At 41.2% G+C, this 22852-nt stretch overlaps 1 protein-coding gene and 1 pseudogene across 5 annotated transcripts; both read left to right on the top strand.

Annotated features, from left to right (window-relative positions):
* Window positions 1-250: 250 nt before the first annotated feature.
* Window positions 251-9964, top strand: LOC110490057 (presenilin-associated rhomboid-like protein, mitochondrial; annotated as a pseudogene). Its single transcript, XR_016486681.1, has 8 exons — window positions 251-373; window positions 1043-1090; window positions 1435-1522; window positions 2574-2723; window positions 2822-2892; window positions 2969-3070; window positions 3556-3653; window positions 9446-9964. The product of XR_016486681.1 is annotated as a presenilin-associated rhomboid-like protein, mitochondrial (transcript).
* Window positions 9965-11027: 1063 nt separating this feature from the next.
* On the top strand, window positions 11028-21533 carry cldn15lb (claudin 15-like b). Of its 4 annotated transcripts, none has more exons than XM_021563181.3 (6): window positions 11028-11470; window positions 16886-17128; window positions 20174-20338; window positions 20511-20592; window positions 20812-20925; window positions 21230-21533. In XM_021563181.3, exons 2-6 carry the CDS (start codon window positions 16912-16914, stop codon window positions 21324-21326), a joined length of 675 nt encoding a protein of 224 aa, XP_021418856.1. In that variant the 5' UTR covers window positions 11028-11470; window positions 16886-16911; the 3' UTR covers window positions 21327-21533. The 4 variants fall into 4 exon arrangements, with proteins under 4 accessions (XP_021418856.1, XP_021418855.1, XP_021418857.1 ...); XM_021563180.3 differs by having other exon boundaries at window positions 11044-11466; XM_021563182.3 differs by having other exon boundaries at window positions 11203-11466; window positions 16861-17128.
* Window positions 21534-22852: the final 1319 nt, after the last annotated feature.

Here is a 22852-nt window from a genome sequence, read left to right as displayed (position 1 = left end):
AGAACGTGACAGGCATACACGCACTCCAGGAGCTTTGGCAGACTGGTCAAGCCCCTGGCATTCACAATAGGGGTAGATTTTTAGGTCTTTCTTTTACTAAACAAACACTACTCAATATAACTGTATTTCTTGTTACACACTTTTACTGTTTCAAACACATAGACCTCTATAGGTCTATTGCCAGATTCAGCACAGCATTGACAGGAAATAAAGGGGATCAACACCATGTTAGTTTACAGGCTGTTCATTTGGCACAGCGGCCATCTGGCAGTATGAGTCACTGAAGTCCCGGGTCCAGAGCTACTTTGACGAGGTCCGGGCTGACTGGTTGGAGACACTACGGCCGCAGAAACGGGGGGATCTTCGCAAATGGGTGAGTCTTTTCGATTTTTTTTTAAATACCATGCCTCATTATTTTGTATACATCTTTATTGATACATTATACAGGAAATTTATCATTTTGCTGTCACAGTACTCGGCCTCTCCCCACAACATATACAAACAGTACAACATGCTGGGAGCAGCACAGGGTCCCTGGAATGGGGTTAGGGTGTATAGTCTCCCCCATTTGTAACTGAAAGGGATATGAGGGTTATGAGGAACAATTCCGGTGCGCTGGATTTTGTGTCGCTGATTAGTTGGACGAATTACAATTTTGCAGGGCTGGCATCTTTCAAGTTTCATAACGAAAGGGGTTGATTTGTCCCAAAGGTGGACGAGGATTTCAGAGGAGGGGGTGTGGACTTTGCCACTCGTACTAGGTCAAATATGTCAATGCTCCCCCTTTCTCCTCTTGCTGAACTGTTCACACTGATGTCTTAGCGAGTTGATTCCCTATGCTGGGTCGTGTTTATTACTACACGCAACAGAATAAAACATTTTAAAAAAAACATTTTGCAACGGAAAACTAGAATGTATGTTTATTATTGGACCAGGTTGTTCCTCCGTGTTTCAGTCAGTTTTATTCTGTTTGGTGCCTAATGAACACGACCCAGGTTTCACTACATTGTGTGGCCGTTTTGTCAAACCGTTTCTGTTACAGATCAACCAGTGGTGAACGGCTTGAGTGAGGGCCAACGTACTGTTGCAGGTTAGTCTGTACTGAAGCCCATAGATTTTTTTTGTGTCCTCTCAATAGTAACTAGTTGATACAGATAATGATGGTCACTTTCACTACTACCCTCTTTCTCAAGATAATGTATACTTTTTGTCTGTATGAGAGAGAAATTTGTCCTGCTTTATACCCAACCACTTTGATACACAAACACATTAGATTGGAGTTGCAGTGCAGTGCCCAAAGAGCAGTTTAGGGGTTTAGGTTCCTTGCTCAAGTGAACATCCTGCCATCTTTTACCACCCTTCAGCACCTCCACCCACCTCTTTCATTATCCACTAATCTCTCATTAATTCAGTCTTTTTCTACTCCTCTCTCAGGGATCATAGCTGCTAATGCTGTGGTTTTTTGCTGTTGGAGAGTGCCAGCGCTCTATGATCAAATACTTCACATCCAACCCTGCCTCCAGTGAGTAGGGGAGACTGTCCTATCCTATGGCAAATACGCTTAACTTGATCTCTGCCTCAGGAAGTGTTAATTGTTACGTTCCGCAGCAAGAAACATAAGGGGGAACAAACCAAGTCACTGACAACAACCAAAACTAAACAGGTGGGGTTTTACGAGGCGGTCTGAAGGACGCTCATGGGGGTGTCCACTGAAAGTTGACTAGCAACAACATTTGGAATTTAAAAAAACACACACCATGAGTGCCCACTAAATTTGCCCAAGAACACAGAAAAACATTTTAAACCCACACCAAACTTAAAGACAGGAAGCAAACCAAAAAGTGGAGCAAAACAGGGAAGATCAGAAAGGATTTTGTTTAGAAATCAAAATAGGCAGAGCCAACTTAAGGTCTTAACCCTCCACATAACTGGAACACTGGGCCAGCCGCTCTTAAATATCATCTGGGTCAGCACAGGCGACGCACCTTCCAACTAACAAGATGGACAAGCCAACTCGTTTGTCAGTATACGTTACACCTGAGGTGACACCAATCGGCGCACCCAATGTGCAATTCGTTCTAAAGTCCAACTTCAACTTAAATGGAAAAACCTGTAACCGTAATCAAGTGTCAGGATTAGGGCCCTGAGTTTTTCTTCACCACGCACCAGGAAGAGCAGATAATGGGGATCTATAATAAATACAAATATGTGACCTAACCAGGAAAATCTCAGAAGCCCTTGTTCTAGGCTGTAGTTTTTCCTGGTCCCGTCAATCATGACAATTTATTACTAGTAGCACTGACAGAGGCAGAGATCCAGTTTATTTGACTTATGTAATAGATTTTGTAATATTAATTTAACTCCTGAGCTCTTACAGTAAAAACTGCATATAAAATATTAAGAAATGTACAGCTTTTACAGCCCAAATATAATCTGAAAAGACTTGTCCAATAAGAGTGCGGACAGTAGCAAACCCTAGCAAAACAAATTCAGGTAAATCGCTCCCCGGTTTGACCTGTTTAGTTCCTAATGAACACTTCCCTGATCATCTCCTGTCTGTACCCTACCCACAGAAACCCTGTGTTTCCCCATGCTCCTGTCCACGTTCAGCCACTACTCCTTCTTCCACATGGCGGCCAACATGTACGTCCTCTGGAGCTTCTTCTCCAGCATCGTCTCCATGCTAGGCAGGGAGCAGTTCATGGCCGTTTACATGTCTGCAGGTACCAGCGCACGTGTGAGAGATTGTAATAGACAGATTACTAGTCCTGAAGTACAGACTTATTTACAGATAAATAATCAATCATCTCCTCATTGCCAGGTGTTATCTCTACGATGTTCAGCTATGTATGCAAGACGGCCAGCGGGCGCTTAGGTCCCTCTCTTGGAGCGGTAAGCACCAACATTTTAGACTTCCTGCGGAATTCCTCTTTACTTCCTGTCTCTGACAGCACTTTCTGTCCTCCAGTCAGGAGCCATCATGACAGTCTTGGCTGCCGTCTGTACCAAAATGCCAGAGGCTAAGCTGGCAATCATCTTCCTCCCCATTTATGCTTTCTCTGCAGGCAATGTGAGTGAACAACCCTTACAGCACACTTAACCACACAGTTAACCTTCCAATTTTCTATCCTTGAGAAAATGGCGCATTTCTATGTTTTGTAGTACAAAAGATGGAGGAAGGTAAGTCTTTCCGAATTACGTCATCAACCAATGAGGAGGCAATGTCTACTAACAATTGGTCAAAATCACACAAATAATGTTTTTCCAATGACGATTTGTATCTTCCTCAATTTTTTTCCCTACAAACATAAACACCATTTTCACATTCTGTATGTTGATGTCCCTAAGTACCCCCCTTACTAGATCTGACTTTGCTGATAGCTACTTTATTGAGGAAAATTTACTTGTCCTTCCTAGCTATCTTAAGATGAATGCACCATAACTGGAAGTTGCTCTGGATAAGAGCGTCTCAATGACTAAAATGTAAGTGTGAGTCCAGGAAGTTCTTTGTTGTCCTATTTATTCACACCATCTGTTTTCTCTTCTCCTGTCCAGGCATTGAAAGCCATAGTAGTCATGGACACAGCTGGCCTAGTTTTAGGATGGCAATACTTCGACCACGTGGCCCATCTAGGCGGAGCTCTTTTTGGCGTGTAAGTCAACTTTAAGTCCATCTATCTGTCTGCTCTCACACACTCATCCCCATTTAAACTGGCTGTTGCACAGGGCAGCAAAAAAACATCTCAACATCTAGGTCAAGCTAGCTGTCTTTGACATCTTCTCCACTATACCCTGGCTTTGCTGATTTTGTTTGGGAGGCCCCCCACCCCCCCAAACTGCTCAGGGGCGCCACTCTTCTTACCGACGTTGATCCCAACCTATCATGAACATGTGGTATTGGGTCGGGTACTTCGACAGCTGAAAATGTATGAATTAAGATCTATTATTTTAGTCTCGTTTGAGCTCTGTCCATTCTACCTCTCTTCCTATATACAGTGCATTTAGAAGGTTTTCAGACCCATTGAAATTTTCCACATTTTGTTACAGCCTTATTTTAGAATCGAGTAAACATTTTATTTAATCCATCTACACACAATACCCCATAATGTCAAAGTGAAAACAGGTTATTTAAAAAAAATGTTTTAAATCCATTGATCCATTACTGTTTCCATTGATCCATTCCTGTTTCCATTGATCATCCTTGATTGGAGCCCACCTGTGGTATATTCAATTGAATGGACATGATTTGGAAAGGCACACACCTGTCTATATAAGGTACCACAGTTGAGAGTGCATGTCAGAGCAGAAACCAAGCCATGAGGTCGACGGAATTGACCCTAGAGCTCCGAGACAGGATTGTGTCAAGGCACAGATCTGGGAAGGGTACTAAACATTTCTTCAGCATTAAACGTCCCCAAGAACATAGTGGCCTCCATCATTATTTAATGGAATAAGTTTGGAACCCCCAGACTCTTCCCAGAGCTGCCGCCCAGTCAAACTGAGCAATTGGGGGAGAAGAGCCTTGTTCAGGGAGGTGACCAAGAACCCGATGGTCACTATGACAGAGCTACAGAGTTCCTCTGTGGTGATGGGAGAACCTTCCAGAAGGACAACCATCTCTGCCGCATTCCACCAATATGGCCTTTATGGTAGAGTGGCCAGACGGAAGCCACTCGTCAGCAAAAGGCACATGACAGCCCGCTTGGAGTTTGCCAAAAGGCACCTAAAGGACTCAAACCATGAGAAACAAGATTCTCTGGTCTGATGAAAACAAGATTTAAATCTTTGTCCTGAATGCCACGATTCAAATATGGAGGAAACATGGCACAATTCCTACGGTGAAGCATGGTGGTGGTGGCAGCATCATGCTGTGGGGATGTTTTTCAGCGGCAGGGACTAGGAGACTAGTTAGGATCGAGGGAAAGATAAACGGAACAAAGTACAGAGAGATCCTTGATGAAAACATGCTCAGGACCTCCGACGGGCAAAGGTTCACCTTCCATCAGGACAATGACTAAGCACACAGCCAAGACAACGCAGGATGGCTTTGGGACCAGTCTCTGAATGTCTTTTGAGTTGCCCAGCCAGAGCCCGGACTTGAACCCAGTGCAGTGCAGCGATGCTCCCCATCCAACCTGCCAGAGCTTGAGAGTATCTGCAGAGGAGACTGGGAGAATCTCGCCAAATACAGGTGTGCCAAGCTTTTAGCATCATACTCGATGCAGTGATCGCTGGAAAAAGTTCAAAGTACTGAATAAAGGATCTGAATACTTATATGTATGTGATATTTCAGGATGTTTTTTTTTACATTGGCAAAACATTCTTTAAAAAAAGCAGTTTTTGCTGTGTCATTATGGGGTATTGTGTGTAGATTATTGAGGGGAAAAAACTATCTAATCAATTTTAGAATAAGGCTGTAACATAACAAAATAGATAAAGTCAATGGGTCTGAATACTTTCCGAATGCACTGCATGTTCATCCCCTATTCTCTTTTTTTTAAAAATGTTTTTATTTTTTAACAGCTGGTACATCATATCATGTATGGCCACGAGCTGATATGGAAGAACCGTGAGCCACTAGTGAAGGTGTGGCACGACCTTAGGACAAAGGGTCCTAGTGGGGGAGGAAACGGTGGCAACGGCCCCCAGTAGAGCGCACTGGACTGGGTGAAGGCATGTGGATGGACTGGCCTTGGCTGATGTGTATATTACCAGATTACAGAAGAGTGCCAATAGCGTCAACAGCCATGCTGGCCACACAAACCGAAGCCTGACTCTCCGTTTATCCGCCACACACAAGCTCTATGTTTGTCTCTCACTCACTCATAAAAATGCAATTTGCATTTCAGTGCTCTCTCGCTTTCTCTCTCAAACACACACACTACATAATAATGCAGGGATTTTGTGTGTTTTTGAGAGAAGAGTTACACTATGGCCTGTATTCACAAAGTGTTGATCTAGGAGTAGTTTAGCCTTTTAGATCATAATGATTATAGGTGAAGACGGTCACGGGAGCCTACAGGTCACCATTATCTCCCCAAATGCTGAGGTGGAGGACCCTAACACCCTAAGATACAAAAACCATGCCATCACGCAGCCTTATTCTAAAATTGATTAAATTGTTTTTTTTCCCTCATCAATCTACAATACGGCATAATGACAAAGCAAAAAGGTTGTTTATTTTCATGCAAATATATTATTTAAAAAAATATATATCACATTTACATAAGTATTCAGTCCCTTTACTCAGTACTTTGTTGAAGCAGCTTTGGCAGTGATTATAGCCTCGATTCTACTTGGGTATAACGTTAGATGCTTGGCACACCTGTATTTGGGGAGTTGTATTTCCTGTTCTCTGCACATCCTCTCAAGCTCTGTCAGAGTTAATGGGGAGCATTACTGCACATCTATTTTCAGTTCTTTCCAGAGTTGTTCGATCAGGTTCAAGTCCGGGCTCTGGCTGGGCCACTCAAGGACATTCAGAGACTTGTCCCGAAGCCACTCATGTGTTTTCTTGGCTGTGTGCTTAGGGTCGTTGTCCCGATGGAAAGTGAACCTTCGCCCCCCAGTCTGAGGTCCTGAGCACTCTGGAGCAGGTTTTCATCAAGGATCTCACTGTACTTTGCTCAGTTCATCTTTCCCTTGATCATGACTAGTCTCCTAGTCCCTGCCGCTGAAAAACATCACCACAGCATGATGCTGTCAACCCACAATGCTTCAGGTGTCACATCTGGAGGAAACCTGGCAAGGCCAAATAGTTCTATCTTGGTTTCATCAGACCAGAGGATCTTGTTTCTCATGTTCTGAGAGTAATTTAGGTTTCTTTTGGCAAACTCCAAGCAGGCTATCGTGTGCCTTTTACTGAGGAGTGGCTTCCATCTGACCACACTACCATAAAGGCCTGATTGGTGGAATGCTCTAGAGATGGTTGTCTCTCCCTCCTCCACAGAGGAGCTCTGACAGAGCTCCAATCAGGTTCTTGGTCACCTCCCTGACAAAGGCCCTTCTCCCCCGATTGCTCAGTTTGGCCGGGTGGCAAGCTCTAAGAAGAGTCTTCGTGGTTCCAAATTTCTTCCACTTAAGAATGATGGAGGACACTGTTATTGGGGACCTTCAATGCCGCAGAATTGTTCTGGTACCCTTCCCTAGATCTGAGACTCAACACAATCCTATCTCGGCGCTCTACGGACAATTCCTTTGAACTTATGGCTTGGTTTTTCCTTTGACATGCACTCTCAACTGTGGGACTTTTTTTTTTTATAGACAGGTGTTCCATTCCCAATCAATTGAATTTACCACAGGTGGCCTCCAATCAAGTTGTAGAAACATCTCAAGGATGATCAATGGAAACCGGATGCACCCGAGTTAAATTGAGTTTCATAGCAAAGGGTCTGAATACTTATGTAAATATGGCATTTTTTTATATATACAGTGCCTTGCGAAAGTATTCGGCCCCCTTGAACTTTGCGACCTTTTGCCACATTTCAGGCTTCAAACATAAATATATAAAACTGTATTTTTTTTGTGAAGAATCAACAAGTGGGACACAATCATGAAGTGGAACGACATTTATTGGATATTTCAAACTTTTTTAACAAATCAAAAACTGAAATTGGGCGTGAAATTATTCAGCCCCCTTAAGTTAATACTTTGTAGCGCCACCTTTTGCTGCGATTACAGCTGTAAGTCGCTTGGGGTATGTCTCTATCAGTTTTGCACATCGAGAGACTGACATTTTTCCCATTCCCATTTTTCCCATTCCTCCTTGCAAAACAGCTCGAGCTCAGTGAGGTTGGATGGAGAGCATTTGTGAACAGCAGTTTTCAGTTCTTTCCACAGATTCTTGATTGGATTCAGGTCTGGACTTTGACTTGGCCATTCTAACACCTGGATATGTTTATTTTTGAACCATTCCATTGTAGATGTTGATTTATGTTTTGGATCATTGTCTTGTTGGAAGACACATCTCCGTCCCAGTCTCAGGTCTTTTGCAGACTCCATCAGGTTTTCTTCCAGAATGGTCCTGTATTTGGCTCCATCCATCTTCCCATCAATTTTAACCATCTTCCCTGTCCCTGCTGAAGAAAAGCAGGCCCAAACCATGATGCTGCCACCACCATGTTTGACAGTGGGGATGGTGTGTTGCTTTTACGCCAAACATAACGTTTTGCATTGTTGCCAAAAAGTTCAATTTTGGTTTCATCTGACCAGAGCACCTTCTTCCACGTTTGGTGTGTCTCCCAGGTGGCTTGGGGCAAACTTTAACCGACACTTTTTATGGATATCTTTAAGAAATGGCTTTCTTCTTGCCACTCTTCCATAAAGGCCAGATTTGTGCAATATACGACTGATTGTTGTCCTATGGACAGAGTCTCCCACCTCAGCTGTAGATCTCTGCAGTTCATCCAGAGTGATCATGGGCCTCTTGGCTGCATCTCTGATCAGTATTCTCCTTGTATGAGCTGAAAGTTTAGAGGGACGGCCAGGTCTTGGTAGATTTGCAGTGGTCTGATACTCCTTCCATTTCAATATTATCGCTTGCACAGTGCTCCTTGGGATGTTTAAAGCTTGGGAAATATTTTTGTATCCAAATCCGGCTTTAAACTTCTTCACAACAGTATCTCGGACCTGCCTGGTGTGTTCCTTGTTCTTCATGATGCTCTCTGCGCTTTTGACGGACCTCTGAGACTATCACAGTGCAGGTGCATTTATACGGAGACTTGATTACACACAGGTGGATTGTATTTATCATCATTAGTCATTTAGGTCAACATTGGATCATTCAGAGATCCTCACTGAACTTCTGGAGAGAGTTTGCTGCACTGAAAGTAAAGGGGCTGAATAATTTTGCACGCCCAATTTTTCAGTTTTTGATTTGTTAAAAAAGTTTGAAATATCCAATAAATGTCGTTCCACTTCATGATTGTGTCCCACTTGTTGTTGATTCTTCACAAAAAAATACAGTTTTATATTTTTGTTTGAAGCCTGAAATGTGGCAAAAGGTCGCAAAGTTCAAGGGGGCCGAATACTTTCGCAAGGCACTGTTTTTTTTGTTGTTGTTGTAATCCATTTGCAAAAATGTCTTGGCCTGGTTTTTTTTTTTTTTTAATGGGGTATTGTGTGTGGCTTGATTGGGGGGGATTATTTAATCAATTTTAGGATAAGGCTGTAACAATGTGGGAAAGGGTCTGAATACTTTACGAATGCACTGTACAGCGTCAACCAATAATGTCACATCTGCATTTTTTTATATGATGCACATGTCTACAGTCGACTCATTATTCTCTAACCCCTGCACACCACAAATGTTTTTATTTTTGTGTGTAAAATGATAGTTTTTCGCACCTCTTGTTTATAATTTCATCCAGCTATGAAAATGGAAGATAATGGACTTAAATACACTGAGTATACAAACCATTAACCTCCCCCACCCTTTGCCCTTCAGAACAGTCTCAATTTGTCTGGGATAGGACTCTGCAAGGCGTTGAAAGCGTAACAGGAATGCTGGCCCATGTTGACTCCAATGCTTCCCACAGTTGTCAAGTTGGCTGGATGTCCTTTGGGTGGTGGACCATTCTTGATACACACGGGAAACTGTTCAGCGTGAAAAACCCAGCAGCATTGCAGTTCTTGACACAAAACATTGCGCCTGGCACCTACTACCATACCCCTTTTTAAAGGCACTTAAATCGTTTGCTTGCCCATTCACATTCTGAATGGCTCACATACACAATCCATTTGTCAATTGTTTCAAGGCTTAATTATTATTTAACCTCCTCCCCTTCATCTACACTGATTTTGAAGTGGATTTAACAAGTGACATGAAGGGATCATGGCTTTCACCTGGTCAGTCTGTCATGGAAAGAGCAGTTAATGTTTTGTAGATTCAGTGTATGCACAGGAATATTTGTTTTCGATTAATTTTTGTTATTGGAATCAAATAAAATGTTTATTTAAAAAAGGAGTCTTGTGTTCTAGGCTATGGCTCTGTGATCTGTCCATTTGTACTGTATTTACCATGGTAGGATTGTATTTCTATTTACTATTTCCTTAAAAGTGCTGCATGTCTATCAAACTGAGAGAGGTGATGGACTTTGCTCCCTCTTCAGTCCTTCACCCACCAGTAAACCATTAACTAAGCCATAAAGCTTTTCAGTAGCAGGAATTACAGATAGTTGGGCAGGCTTTGTACTGCTGAATCACTGTTGTCATCTGGTTACAGGAAGGAAGTCACTCATGCCTTTATCAGAAGTCATGTGCCTTTTTGGTTTTTAAGCAGGATGTTGTTTCATGATGTCATATTAATCTGAACTTGGCATAAACAGGCATTTGAATTTAGCTTTTTAAGCATTTTTGGCTTAAATGGTCATCTGGGATTCACTGTAGTTTTGGTGCTGGTAGGTTAGGATATTGATGTAACATAAAAGAAAATTACCAAAGTCCACAAACAGTCATTGGGGAAAAAGCCAGAGACACTGTCTGTTAATGTTTGTAGATGAGGAGAGGAAGTCTTCTCTCATTTCCTCTAGACTCACTTTTCCACATTTGTGATATATTTTTTCAAGTATGAGAATGGCCAATGTTTATGCTGCCCTTAGTGTCAAAACAGTATTTAGCTAATTATCACCGCTGTCTTTTGCTCAGAAGGAGATTCTCCTTTAAAGTGCTCCCCAAATAGCACCCTGTTCCCTTTATAGGAGACTATTTTAGACCAGGGTGCATAGGACTCTGGTCAAAAGTAGTGCACTATACGTGTATAGGGAATAGGTTGCCATTTGGGATGCACCCTTAGTCATTTTGACCGTAACTCTGTATCATTGTGCCCTTAACTGCAAATCACAGGGTTTGGTTCAATTCCATTTAAATTCATTCAAAAGTCAAGAATTAAAAAGGTGCAGTTTTATTTTGTGTGAATTTCACTTCACTTGACAAAGTTTAAATGGGAATTGACCCTGGTGTATAATGCAATTGTCTGTTTGAGAAAGTGAACAGTAGTTTCTCTGTGAGTTTTAGATGTGTTTCTTCTCAGTGTGTTTGTGCGTAAGGTTCTTGAGGTTTGGACCAAAGTAGTGCAAGATATAGGGAATGAGGTGCCATTTGGGATGTAACCCATTAAACCCACAGTGCAGCTCTGGGGTAGAGTAGTAGGCCACGTGCAGAGGTGAGCATGTGTGCTCATGGTGGGAGATCGTTTTGAAGGGTCATTGATCCACCCGATACCCAAATCTCACCTCAGTGGGACCACATCCTCTGTTCCAAAAAAATACCCTTCACTTTCTCTTCCTCCATCTTACCTATTCCATAGCCAACTAGGGAAACAGACAACTGATTTTAAACACCTGAATAGAACAAGTGGATAGAAATACAAACTGGACTCGAACAATAGAGGATACAAAATACCACTCAACAGCACAGTAGACACAGCAACAAAGACCGAAAGTTCAAGTCATTCTCATCACAGAAACAGTAGGTACATTGGTTTACTTTTCCATTTCTTTGTTTGAGAGATTGGTTTATAAGGGATGGTGTAACATAGTCTTAGCAAATAATTAAATTCCTTGTTATTAGATTTCTCTAAACATTTTAGATGAATTGAGTTTAAATTGATCAATGTTATACATACTCATTTCCTCTAGACTCACTTTTCCACATTTGTGATATATTTTTTCAAGTATGAGAATGGCCAATGTTTATGCTGCCCTTAGTGTCAAAACAGTATTGAGCAAATTATCACCGCTGTCTTTTGCTCAGAAGGAGATTCTCCTTTAAATGTGCTCCCCAAATAGCACCCTGTTCCCTTAATAGGATACTATTTTAGACCAGGGTGCATAGGACATTTTGAATTGAACTGTTTTGTTTGATGTGCTAACTTTCAATGTTCCTTCCATTCGATCACTTTACTAAAGATAGATTTAGTTTGTGACTTACAAATATATTTCCCCTGAAGCACTGATAGGTTCACACTACCCAGCTGGGGAAAAATGGTGAACCATGTCCCCATTACATGCTTTTGTGGTTGTAAACTGGTTTTCTGGTTGAGAGGACCAGATCAGTTTACAACCGTCTGTTACAACCAGGTAAAGATGCCTTTTTCATGCCTTCAGAAAGTATTCATACCCCTTGACTTATTCCACATTTTGTTGTATTACAGCCTGAATTCAAAATGGATTAAATGTTTTTTCTCTCACATCGACATCCCATAATGACAAAGTGAAAACATGTTTTGGGAATTTTTAGCAAATTTATTGAAAATGAAATACAAAAATATCCCAACGTACATAAATATTCACATCCCTTTGAATTGACACTCCAAATTGAACTTGATGTCACTACAACTTGGAGTCCACCTGTGGCCAATTCAATTGTTTGGACATGATTTAGAAAGAAACACACCTGTCTATATAAGTTCTGACAGTGCATGTCAGAGCAGGAACTATTCCATGAACCCCAAGGAACTGGCTGTAGATCTACGAGAGAGAATTGTGATGAGACATAAAATACAGTTGAAGTAAGAAGTTTACATACACTTAGGTTGGAGTCATTAACACTTGTTTTTTCAACCACTCCACAAATTTCTTGTTAACAAACAATAGTTTTGGCAAGTCGGATATGACATCTACTTTGTGTATGACACAAGTCATTTTTGCAACAATTGTTTACAGACTGATTATTCCACTTATAATTCACTGTATCACAATTCCAGTGGGTCAGAAGTTTACATACACTAAGTTAACTGTGCCTTTAAACAGCTTGGAACATTCCAGAAAATGTAATGGAAGCTTCTGATAGGCGAATTGACATCATTTGAGTCAATTGGAGGTGTACTTGTGGATGTATTTCAAGGTCTACCTTCAAACTCAGTGCCTCTTTGTTTGACATCATGGGAAAATCAAAAGAAATCGGCCAAGACCTCAGGAAAAAAATTTGGGGACCTCCACAAGTCTGGTTCATCCTTGGGAGCAATTTCCAAATGCCTGAAGGTACCATGTTTGTCTGTACAAACAATAGTACTCAAGTATAAACACCATGGGACCACGCAGCTGTCATACCGCTCAGGAAGGAGACATGTTCTGTCTCCTAGAGATTAACGTACTTTGGTGTGAAAAGTGCAATCCCTGAACAACAGCAAAGGACCTTGTGAAGATGCTGGAAGAAACAGGTACAAAAGTATCTATATCCACAGTAAAACAAGTCTTATATCAACATAACCTGGAAGCCCGCCCAGCAAGGAAGAAGCCACTACTCCAAAACTGCCATTAAAAAGCCAGACATGGGGACAGACATGGGGACAAAGATTGTACTTTTTGGAGAAATGTCCTCTGGTCTGATGAAACAAAAATAGAACTGTTTGGCAATAATGACCATCGTTATGTTTGGAGGATAAAGGGGGATGCTTGCAAGCTGAAGAACACCATCCCAACCATGAAGCACGGGGATGGAAGCATCATGTTGTGGGGGTGCTTTGCTGCAGGAGGGACTGGTGCACTTCTCAAAATAGATGACATCGTGGGGCAGGAAAATGATGTGTATATATTGAAGCAACATCTCAAGACATCAGTTAAAGCTTGGTCGCAAATGGACAATGACCCATACTTCCAAAGTTGTGAGAAAATGGTTTGATGACAACATAGTCAAGGAGTGGCCACCCCAAAGCCCTGACCTCAAACCTATAGAGAATTTGTGGGCAGAACTGAAAAGCATGTGTGAGAGCAAGGAGGCCTACAAACCTGACTCAGTTACACCAGCTCTGTCAGCCAAAATTCACCCAACTTATTGCAGGAAGGTTGTGGAAGGCTACCCGAAACATTTGACCCAAGTTAAACAATTTAAAGACAATGCTACCAAATACTAATTGAGTGTATGTAAACTTCTGACCCACTGGGAATGTGATAAAAGAAATAAAAGCTGAAATAATTAATTCGCTCTACTATTATTCTGACATTTCACATTCTTAAATTAAAGTGGTGATCCTAATTGACCTAAGACAGGGAATTTTTACTAGGATTAAATGTCAGGAATTGTGAAAAACTGAGTTTAAATGTATTTGGCCAAGGTGTATGTAAACTTCCGACTTGACCTGTATATCTGGGGACGGGTGTAAAACAATTTCTAGTGTTTCCAAGAGCACAGTGGTCTCCATCATTGGGAAATGGGAAAAATATGGACTCTGCCTAGAGCTGGGCAAGAAGGACCTTGGTTAGGGAGGTGACCAAGAACCCAATGACCACTCTACAGAGTTCCTTGGCTGGGATGGGAGAACCTGCCAGAAGGACAACAGTCTCTACAGCACTTCGCCAATCTGGGCTTTATGGAAGAGTGGCCAGATGGAAGCTACTCCTCCGAAAAAGGCACAAGACCGCTCGCCTGGAGTCTGCAAAAATGCCTGTGAAAGACTGAGATCATAAGGCAAAAGATGAGACAAAGCACTATGTCTGGAGAAAACTAGGCACAGCTCATCACTTGTCTAACACCATCTCTAACACCATCTCATGGTGGTGGCAGCATCATGCTATGGGGATGCTTTTCACCAGCAGGGATTGGGAGACTGGTAAGGATAGATGGGAATAATGAATGGGGCCAAATACAGGAAAATCCTTGATGAGAACCTGCTTCAGAGTGCAAACGACCTTAGCCTGAGGGGCAAGGTTTACGTTCCAACAGGACAATGACCTCAAGCATACAGCAAAATCAATGCTGGAATGGCTTCCAAACAATACTGTGAAAGTTCTTGAGTGGCCCAGTCAAAGCCCATACTTGAATCCCATTGAAAATCTGTGGAAAGACTTGAATGTAATTGTTCACCCCCACTCCCCAGAAAATCTGCAAGGAAGAATGAGAGAAAATCCCCAAATGTACAAATCCAAATGTACAAAGCCGATACAGGGACGACTCAAAGCTGTAATCACCATCAAAGGTGCTTCTGCAAAGTATTAAAAGGGGTGTGAATACTTATGAATATTTAATATTTCTGTATTTCATTTTCAATAAATTTGCTAAAAGAATTTAAAACATATTTTAACTTTATCATTATGGGGTATAGTGTGTAGATGGGTGAGAAAAAATATATATTTAGTCCATTTTGAATTCAGGCTGTAAATCAAGGGTTATAAATATTTTCTGAAGTCACTGTATGTTGGTGGTTCAGATAACGTGGTTTAGCGACCAGAAAAATACTTACCCTTTTTTTTTAAATATATTTTTATAGAACATAAAGAAATACAAATTACAAATTGAACAGATACATCCTTTTATCCCACCATACTTATTGAAACATCTCCCTCGCTTTAACAACAAAAGCAGCATACATACAAAAATAAAATAAATGTACGATTGGAAATAATAATATAGAAATATACACAAGTACACATATACAAAAATAAAAAATATCACAACATACTATCCCTTCCTACCCACACCCTCCCGTATCCCGTTAGCCAAAATACTTACTCCTGATCAATAGAAAGCAACTGTTCAAAAAAGGAAATTAAAGGCTGCCATCTCAAGAAACAGTTATCAGTACATCCTCTCAGTGTATATAATTTTTTCTACGTGTAGAAAAGACAGATCTTTCAACCGAGATGATGCAGTGGGAGGTTTGAAGGATTCCCAGTTAAGCAAGATCTGCTGGAGGGCTATAAGGGAGGCAAACACTACAACGTCCGCTTTACTTTTAGTGAGACTATGCAACAAAGATGGAACTCCAAATATAGCTATTAGAGGACGAGGCTGCAGGTCAATATCTAGAATTTTCGAGAGAGTATTAAAAAAGGATGACCAATACTCAGACAGCTTAGAAGACAAATAAAACATATGGGTGTAGTCTGCAGGAGTGAATGAACATCTATTACTTGTCATTCGTGTCTGGGAGGAGTTTACTCAGTTTTTTATTGATGTAGTGAATTCTGTGCAAGACTTTGAACTGAATGAAACTTAACCGAGCACATGAGGATGTGGAGTTAAGCCTAAGAAGAGCCTCCTCCCACCAGTCATCTGCAAGGTCATGTTCAAGTTCACTACCCCAGTCTGTCATGATTTTGTTTATTTGAGAGGGTTCAGAGGACAGCATAATGTCATATAATCTAGAAATCAGACCTTGCCGATTCCACGGGAGGGACAAAATCTCCTCTAGCAACGTCTTGGGAGGTATTTGAGGAAAGGTAGGAAAATGAGAGCGAACAAAGTTACGGGTTTGAAAATAGCGGAAAAGATTAGAATGAGCAAGATTAGATTTAGCTACGAGATCATTAAAAATGACAAACTTCCCATCCAAAATACATCTTCGAAACAAACCAAACCTCTCTCACGCCACAAAACAAACACCTTGTGGTGTTTGGAGGGTACAAATAGGTGGTTGATACAGATAGGGCTTAGAAGAGAAGGGGCAGAAGTCTAAAATGTTGACGAAATTGTCTCCAGATCTTCAATATAGAGTGCACAATGGGGTTTCCCGTATACTTTAAAGGACACAGGGACAGTGGGGCACAAGCAAGAGCAGAAAGGGAGGATTATTGGCAGGAGTGTGCCTCTATTGAGCACCTGTTGGTACCTAGATCATTACACCAGATCATAATGTTTTGAAAAATGGCTGCCCAATAGTAAAGCAGTAAATTTGGAAGTGCCAATCCTCCATTTTGTCTTCTCCTTTGAAGTATTGCTCTACGTATCCTAGATGATTTGCCTGCCCAGATAAAATAACTGATGAGCCTATCCAAATTAACAAAACGCCCTTATACAACTATCATACAACCTGACCATGGTGACATACAATATATCATATTGAAGACAGTGCAACCAGTTTTGCCTACTGGAATATAGTTAACACTACAGTGTAGGTTCATAACTAATACATAACAAAAATAGTTTGTTGTGCCTTCTCTCTTCCCAGTAAATCAGCCATCAGGACGGACCACCATGCTTTTAGCCTTCCAGATCCTGGGTCTGTCTTTAGGGGTGATTGGCTGGTGTCTGGAGAACAGCTGCACTAGTTCCCATTCCTGGAGGGTACGCAGCCATTCTGGGGCTGTCACAACCAACAACTGGCAGTTCGAGGGCCTGTGGATGACCTGCGCAGCCACGTCCCTGGGCTCTGTGCAATGCCAGAGGTACAAGACTGTACTGGGGCTACCAGGTGAGAGACATGCAGGGCTCAGTGCAATACTCACATGCAGTATTAAAGGGGCAATATGTAGTTTAAACAACAAAATGGTATTGGTAAACAGCTGAGGAATGGTGTTAGAGAAATGTAACCACTTTCAAATTCAAAGACAGAGCTATGGATTCAGGGACGGACCATCCAAACTATAGTTTTAACCATGTTTTGAGGCTATATAGTCTTTGTTTGCAATTACATTGTTTAAAATTAAAAAAAAAAAAACATTTTGGGTTTTGATGGAGTACGACAGTTGAACTAAGCTCATGAGGCTTTCATAATTTTTAGTCTTCAAAAAATCTATGGGTTTATGTTATTAATTTAAAAGTAAATAATTTGATTACAGATTGCCCCGCCAGGATTTATTTTTCTTTGATCAAATACAAATCTTTGAATGTTGTAAAAATCTTCTTCGGTTGTCACATAAACATACTTCCTTCCCTGGTAGATGCCTTCCAAAATGTTGTTCCAAAATGAGTAGTATGTATGCACGGACAGTAGTTTGTGGGCAAAAGCACTGTGTAAACATTGCAATGGTGGTTTTCGATTAAATTCCAGCCAAGATTGACCCAGCAGTTAGATATCGGCTGCTGATTAAAATACTCGATGTAGTTTTACCCTTGTCTAAAGTGACTGTGCTGCTTTGATAATTGTCCATACAACACAAATTCATTAAGAAACTGAGCAAAGATCTAAAGAAGAATTTATATAACAAAAGTATTGTGTGGATCAGACTGACATAGAGTATATGTGAAATCAATTATAGTAGGCCTGTAGTACAGTGTCCATATTAGGACAGCCAAAGTCTTAAGCAGGACTTTTTGAAGCTGTTCTCATATTGACAACGTAGTACGGTAGTATTTTTTACTTCCTTTCCTACATGACTGTCACTTTCAACTGCCGACCACCACACTGAGGTATGCAGGCCATATGGTCTTAGTTTCAGGCCATGAAGGTAATAGGGGTTGTAAATCGCACAAGTATCATTGCATCATCACTCGGTCAATCATTGACAGTCACACTGACCTTGGTTTCCTTTCATTGTGTGTGTGTCAAATCAAATCAAATTTTATTGGTCACGTACACATGGTTAGCAGATTTTAATGAGAGTGTAGCGAGATGCTTGTACTTCTAGTTCCAACAGTGCAGTAATATCTAACAAATAATCTAACAATTCCCAACAACTACCTAATACACACAAATTTAACAAGTAATCTAACAATTCCCCAACAACTACCTAATACACACAAATCTAAAGGGGTGAATGAGAATATGTACATATAAATATATGGATGAGCGATGGCCATAGGCAAGGTGCAGTAGATGATATAAAAAACAGTATATATATGTGAAATGAGTATTGTAAGATATGTAAACATGACTAAAGTGGCATTATTTAAAGTGGCCAGTGATTGGTTCTCAATACAGTATATACATGTGATATGAGTAATGTAAGATATGTAGACATTATTAAAGTGGCATTATTTAGAGTGTGTGTGGGTGGGTGTGCCTCTATTACACTGCAACAGACTCCTAGATAACCACACATTCATAAGAGTGAAGAACTGTAGTCAGAACCATAGTCGCCTCACCACCAAAGGTCGGAGTGCTTTCATTGTTACAGAGAGAGATATTAAAAGAGTATTGTCTAACCTGAATATTCTAAGGAGACACCAATGGCAAACACCAATGGCAGGTACTGTATCTATGTGAAACTCCTGATTTAATAGTTGAGAAAGTCAAACAGTGGGTCAGGATGGGTGTCATCGCTTTCGATGAACCAGTCTAAACCAATTTCGATGAACCAATCTGTCATATTGTTTATCTCCTTAGACCACACCTAAGCTCTAAACCCTGGTCACCGTCACCTTATAGGTGAAGCCTCTATGGTTTTTACACGCCTCCTATTGATTTACAACCCCTGTGCATAGACTAAAGTTCTCTACATTTGAGACAAGACAACAGACACCCAGCACATTGGAGACCGATCAAGGACATACAACAACTTGCATATCTCGTGAGGCCATTTTCAATCATTCTGTGTGTCTAAGGGTTTCAACCTCAAGTTTAGAAGCCTTTTCTCACACCTGTGTGTGTGTGCTCTGGGTGATCATGTCGACGGCAGTGGAACTAACTGGGTTTTTGTTGTGCGTGGCAAGCTGGCTGCTCACCGGCTCCTCACTAGCCAATGACTACTGGAAGCTGTCCTCGGTGTCTGGCAGTGTCATCATATCCACACGCCAGTTCCAGAATCTATTTCATTCATGTGCCGAGAACAGCGCCGGCATTAGGAACTGCAAAGACTTTGAGTCTATGCTCGCTCTGCCTGGTAGGTACTGGACTGACTACTACTCCCAAACTGGACTAATAGATCATCTCCAAAACCTGTCTCCAAACAATAACGGCAAATTAGATTGACATCCCTGGTCAAAGGGAACTCTAAAGGGAAATGTTTCCTGCTTCTCTATGTCACTGGCCAACTCAAATGGTTATTGTTATGTGATGCAATTTTTCTGTGTAAAGGTCAATCAATTACGTACAACAACCTTAAATAGTCAGTTTTGTTAGATTCCTGATGTTGCCAAACGTTTTAAGAATAAGAGGAACACAATGTCTTCATATTTTCAATTGAGTGTCTCTTCAGCAAACATGAATGATCCATGTATTGGTACAGTTATGTCTTTTAGACACATCCTACATCAGAGTTGAAGCCTCCATTTGTGTGTTCTGTAGGTGACATACAGGAAGTTGATATCAGGCTTTAGCAGTGTCTAACAATTAAAAAAGGCCACCAGCACTCGCTTGATAGCAGCAATTGAAGTCTGTTTATTTTCTTTAGGCAACATGTCCCACTAGTACACCCTGCAAACATTTCTGCTATGCCTTCTTCAGTGCGTGTGTGTGTTGTTAGACATGCAAGAGGATAGAGTTGAGCACATTTCCCTCCCAAGTCTCAGTCTACTCAGGCTCTCTATCGATCTAATGTCTGTTGTTGACTGGAACTCTGTCGCTTCCTGTGTTCAGGCTACATACAGGCATGTCGAGCCCTGATGATCATCGCTCTGCTCCTGGGTCTAGCGTCCATCATTGTGTCAGTGCTGGGGCTGAAATGCACAAAGATCGGCAGCACTTCTGAACAGGCCAAGGGCAAAATCGCTCTGACAGGCGGAAGCTTGTTCATCTTATCAGGTGAACTCCCAACCAACTCTCAACTGCCAGCATCATCATCTTTATTCAGTTCTCCTCTAATCTTAGTACCAATCTCTCTCTCTCGCTTCTTCTCTCCCCCCCCCCCCCGCCCCACTCTGCATCTCTCTTTCTTCTGCTGTTTATCAACCATCTCAATCTGCCTCTCCTGCAGGTCTTTCCACCTTGACTGCTGTGTCATGGTACGCTGCACGGGTGGTGCAGGAGTTCCATGATCCATTCTTTGCAGGAGTAAGGTGAATACACATCCCAAAAGCTGAAAGTACTGCCTGCAAATTGCCGTCCAAATTAGGGCCAGGAGTTTTTTCCGGTCACGTCACGTCACTCAACCAATCAATTAAAACAATTTTCATAAAAACCTTTTATTGAAGGAATCATCCTGATTTGTGTACACACACACACACACAGACACACACACACACACAGGTAAAATTGATTAATTCTCTGTCCATTAGGTTTGAACTGGGTGCAGGTCTATACATGGGTTGGGGAGCTGCCTGTTTGGCCATTCTAGGTGGTGTCATGCTCTGTTGTTCCTGTAAGAGGGGTCCATCAGGACCCACCACAGGGTGAGTAATTGCATCCACAAAGTTAAGTCCCAAATTGCACCCTAATCCCTATATAGTGCACTATAGGGCTCTGGTCCATTTGGGATGCAAACAAAGACACTTCCTACTCCCAAAGTTATTGGCAAGCTAACCATTATCCTACCAAAACCATGGTCTTGGTTGGAAAAAGTGAGGACAACACTATCGCAGGTCTCCAGGCAGGTGATGGGCTAGCCAACACTAGTTAGCTAGCGATTTCCCATCTGTTACATGAGCTAGTCAAAGAAATCATTGTCCAATCTATTGTACCCTACTTGTCTTACAGGGGATATTCATACAACTACTCCAAAACAAGCGGTGGACAACAGATCTATAGGGCACCACATGTGTCAGAGTCTGGGAGTTCAAAAGCTTATGTTTAAAGCAGTTTAAAATGTGTTTCTTTCAATCTAATTTGTTTGTTTGTCTGTTTCCATTTGTTTCTTCGCCGAAGTATGAATTTACTGGTTTGAATTTGCCATTATATATTTTTGTTGCTTTGTTTTTGTTGTCTTGAGTTGAGTCACTGTGAATATTAATGAAATGTTTATTACTTTGAAATGTATTGAAAATAAAAACATTACTCTGTTGATGATTATTGTTTTATTGATATTGGTTATCCAAATTAATGGAAAATATAAGCTATTCCACAACTCCAAATGAATGGAAAAGATACCCACTGGGCACAGACGTCTAATCCACATGGGTTCAACGTAATTTCATTGAAATGACGTGGAAACAACGTTGATTCAACCAGTGTGTCGCCAGTGGGTAAGCATCGAATACAGTACTTATCTGAATTTTATAGTCAATCCTGTGATTCGAAACTGACTACAGCCATATGTTCAAATGTCTTGTGATCGCTCAGCTTCCTGCAGGACATCTAAATAAATACTCCACTCAATATAAAAACAATTATATTCTGTTATTTACTATTTAACATTTCATCTGATATGTGTCTAACCCAGATACTTGGGTCAGAATCTGTTGTACAAATCTACAGTTGGACTGTAGATTTGCTTCAGACAAGGTAAAATAATTGGTTAATGTAACCGGCGTCACTGTGCTACATTACCTGTTTCACTTCCTCCATCAACTTGCCTCTGACTGGGCTTGAACCACACTCTTAGGAAAAAAAAGGTTATTTAGAGTTCTATATAGAACCTTTTGGTTATTTGGTAAAAAATGAAAGACCCCTTTTCAGAAAAAGGTTAAATCCTTAAGGTTCTATAATAAAAAATGTTTGAACATCACTGTCCACCAACTGCCATTTAACCAGCATGACCACTGTCTGGTTTCAGAAGACTGTTGTTGAAAATACCAATAAGCATTCCAAAATGTTTTATGGTAAGCAAAAGTATATTTTTTTATTGAAATATATGAAGTCAATCATTTGATCATCTATAGGCTAGAATAAATAAGGTCAAATGACCAGTGGAAAAAATATCAGAATTGGGATGCCTGACTAAATGCAGCCATAGAGCTACATACCCAGCCTGACATTGGCAATTAGCTAGTTGTTATTTTTATTTCAGTGTGGAGTCAGATGGGGGACTATGTTTCATGACACTATAACAAGAGTGGACTGAGTGCTGCTAAACTCTGAATGTGCATGATGGGCTTACAGAGGTAATACCCTCTCCCTCAATGTCAACAAAACAAATGAGCTGATCGTGGACTTCAGGAAACAGCAGAGGGAGCACGCCCCCATCCACATTGACAGGGCCGCAGTGGACTAGGTGGAAAGCTTCAAGTTCCTTGGTGTACACATCACTGAAATCTTAAATGACCCACCCACACAGACAGTGTGGTGAAGGCACAACAGCGAGGCAGAATAAATTCAGAAGGCGATGTCAGTACAGGTGCATCAAAGCTGGGACTGAGAGAGACTGAAAAACATCTATCTATC

Source organism: Oncorhynchus mykiss, chromosome 15 (assembly GCF_057628025.1).
Source record: "Oncorhynchus mykiss isolate SJ-2025 chromosome 15, ASM5762802v1, whole genome shotgun sequence".
Lineage (NCBI taxonomy): Eukaryota > Metazoa > Chordata > Actinopteri > Salmoniformes > Salmonidae > Oncorhynchus > Oncorhynchus mykiss.
The sequence above is the reverse complement of the archived record's forward strand: the minus strand, read 5'-3'. Positions and strand labels throughout refer to the sequence as shown.

Coding starts and splice junctions, on each gene's coding strand:
- cldn15lb (XM_021563181.3), top strand. CDS start 16,912: ATGCTTTTAGCCTTCCAGATCCTGGGTCTGTCTTTAGGGGTGATTGGC. Junction 17,129..20,173: donor GACTGTACTGGGGCTACCAG/GTGAGAGACATG, acceptor TCCTGTGTTCAG/GCTACATACAGGCATGTCGA. Junction 20,339..20,510: donor AAGCTTGTTCATCTTATCAG/GTGAACTCCCAA, acceptor CCTCTCCTGCAG/GTCTTTCCACCTTGACTGCT.